Genomic DNA, 2994 nt, shown 5'->3' on the forward strand with positions numbered 1-2994 from the left:
AATATAGTATAAAGTAGTCTCATGTTTATATTTATAATCAAATTTTATAAGAAATATAACTAAATTTACCATTTTCTATTAATAAACAATAAAATCGAGGTAAATCGTTTTACATTCTTTTCTCTTTTAATGAGATAGTCCTTTGACTCCTTTCTAAAGATGAAAAAAAAACTGATTAACTTTATAATAATATCATATTATAATGTACAAAAATTAATGTAACTTGGGTAAAAAAACATTCAATCAAATTCACGCTCAAAGTCCTACCAAATTTTGAGCAATAATAATTTTAAATTGGCCAATTATGTAGTATCTATCGCCTAGGTGCTGAATTTTTGTTGAAAATTTATTTCTAATAACAAATTTTAAATATTTAAAAATTATTACTTTTTATATTTTTAACAAAAATATTAATTATTTAACATTTTTTACAGTTAGACACTAAATTTTTAAACATGTTAACAAATACCTTTTAAATTTCTCTTCAAAATCGTCATCAGCTTTTCGTATAGTGTGAAGAAAAATGGCATCTTATAAAGTACAGAAATTAGAAAGCAATGGTGCTGGTGCATGCATATATATTGAAGCATCTCAATTCTCAAGGTGATATATGAGTTATCGGAGAATATGTGCCTATAATAATCAATTTGGCATCTCATAACAGTGAAATAAATCCCAATGTATAGTTCTTAAATAGTTTATATGAGAAGTTGGAAAATTGATGTGTGTGTATATAAATAGGCATGCATATTACGGTGAGAAGTGTGGAAATTGAGTTAATTGCTTAACATGACAACATCTCAAGTCCAGAAGATAGAAACAGAATTTCCTATTAAGGCAGATGCTAAGGAATTCTATGATGTTTGCTGCAACAAGACACACCAAGTTGCCAAGGCTTGCCCTGATATTATCCAGAGTGTTGTAATTCATGAAGGTAGATGGGGCACTGAGAGATCCATCATTTCATGGAACTATGTTCATGGTAATGTCAAGTGGACTTTAACTTGTTACAAAGTCAATTCTTCTTGGTTTATATTTTAATTATCTTCTACTCCAAACCCCTTCCCCTCACAAAGTAACGGTCAAGATTCATTATGCATACAAATAACTTTTGTTTAATCTTAGATATCGATACAAGATCTGAAAGCTTAAGTTTTTATATGAGAAATCTTTTGCGTTAGTAATTTGTAATATTTTTGGTTATCATTTAACTAGTATAAATATTAAATTGTCTTTAATAAATAAATTATATTAATTCATGTATACAAAATCTAAAGAATATAAATGTAAATTATATTAATTCATATGTAAAAATTTTGATAAATATATATATAAATTATATATTTTTTGTGTACAAAATTCTTATAAATATAAGTATAAATTATTACTAGCTAAATACTTATAAAAAATAATATTTATTCGTCATATAATATTGTTCATTTTCCCGACACTGAATTTTTATCAAACTTACTTTTTATATCAAATTTTAAGTATTTAAAATTTATTAATTCTTATACTTTTAAATTAAATATTAATTATTTAACTTTTTTTTTATAATTAGACACTAAACTTTTAGCCACAACAGTAAACACTTACAAAAATTACATAAATCCAAACTTTAAGTTTTGGAGAAGTGATTTTGTGAAAATTAATTGAAATTCTTTTACCTTTAAAAACAGGGATACATTCTGGTATAATTGATTGGTTCATCAATTAGTGCTGGAAGCAGCATGCATCAGAAAGAGATAGAGCATCATATCTCTAACTGAAGTGTGGTTGCATTGCGACTTTCACAATGTTGTGATGACAATTTTATTTCCTTTGATCCGTAAAATCTAAACGGTTTTTGATTTTGACAAGATTAGATGGCAAGGCTTGTGTTTCTAAGGAGATTATTGAAGACATTGACAAAGAAAACAATAAAATGAGCTTTAGAGTGTTGGAAGGAGACCTGGTGAAGCACCACTACAAGAGCTTCAAGTTCTTGCTTCATGCTGTTCCCAAGGAAAAGGGAAGCATGGTGCGTTGGACCATGGAATATGAGAAGATCAATGACAACACTTCTGATCCTCACACTTTGATGCAGTTGGTTGTTGATATGAGCAAACAGATTGAAGCTCACCTGTTGAAAAAGTGATGAATAATTCACATCAAAGTAATGGTGAATTTGAAGCTGGATAATTGGAGCTATATAATAATATTATTATGATGTGCCCTCATGTATCTTTGCTAAAATAATGGGCAATGGCATAAGCTACTATATATATATACTAAGCTTGTTGAGCCGAGATGCATGTTTCATGTGCTACGTTCAATAATAAATAATATTGTCGTGTGAAAATGAGATACTATTGCCGAAAAATACTTGAACGTTTCAGAGAGAAAATTTATTCCCTTGTTCTAAGGCACTTAGGTAGCATTTATTTTGGAATAATGAAATTTGAATTAGGATATTGAGATTCAATACATGTATTTATTAATAGTTATAAATTGAAACTAAAATTTTGGTGATTATGTCGGTAGTTTATGTCTTGATGTTTGTCTTTCTGATCTATACCGACGACTCTCTTCCTTTTTTTGTGTGTCTCTATAGATTTTATTTCTTTTTTTTCTTTTTTTTCATGTTGCGAAAAAAAATTTAGTTTCTTTCAAGTTTATTTGATTAGTTAAATCCGATTTTGCAATCTTATTTAGTAATCTAGAATCTTAACATTACGAGCCGAGTTTGAATTCACTGTGATTGTTGTATATACATAATTGATTGTGTGTGAGTTTATTATGTCTTATTATACCTCAAAATTTCAATCCTTACATCAATGATTTTAGTTTTTTCATCAATGGTTTAAATGTCTTATTATGCCTATGTTTTTATTTTCTTTAATTAATAAGAATATTTTAATATTTTTTTAAAATTTCAATCTCTATATTTATATTTATTGTAAAAAGTTTGTGAATTATGGAAGGTTGGAGAATATGATGAACAGTGAGAAAAAA

At 27.3% G+C, this 2994-nt stretch overlaps 1 protein-coding gene across 1 annotated transcript; it reads left to right on the top strand.

The window, feature by feature from the left end:
* The first annotated feature begins 719 nt into the window (after nt 1-719).
* On the top strand, nt 720-2386 carry LOC130951424 (MLP-like protein 34). Its single transcript, XM_057880070.1, has 2 exons — nt 720-982; nt 1866-2386. Exons 1-2 carry the CDS (start codon nt 790-792, stop codon nt 2135-2137), a joined length of 465 nt encoding a protein of 154 aa, XP_057736053.1. The 5' UTR covers nt 720-789; the 3' UTR covers nt 2138-2386.
* The last annotated feature ends 608 nt before the right edge of the window (nt 2387-2994 follow it).

The sequence above is a fragment of the Arachis stenosperma genome, chromosome 9 (assembly GCF_014773155.1).
Source record: "Arachis stenosperma cultivar V10309 chromosome 9, arast.V10309.gnm1.PFL2, whole genome shotgun sequence".
Classification (NCBI taxonomy): domain Eukaryota; kingdom Viridiplantae; phylum Streptophyta; class Magnoliopsida; order Fabales; family Fabaceae; genus Arachis; species Arachis stenosperma.

Coding starts and splice junctions, on each gene's coding strand:
- LOC130951424 (XM_057880070.1), top strand. CDS start 790: ATGACAACATCTCAAGTCCAGAAGATAGAAACAGAATTTCCTATTAAG. Junction 983..1,865: donor TTCATGGAACTATGTTCATG/GTAATGTCAAGT, acceptor TGACAAGATTAG/ATGGCAAGGCTTGTGTTTCT.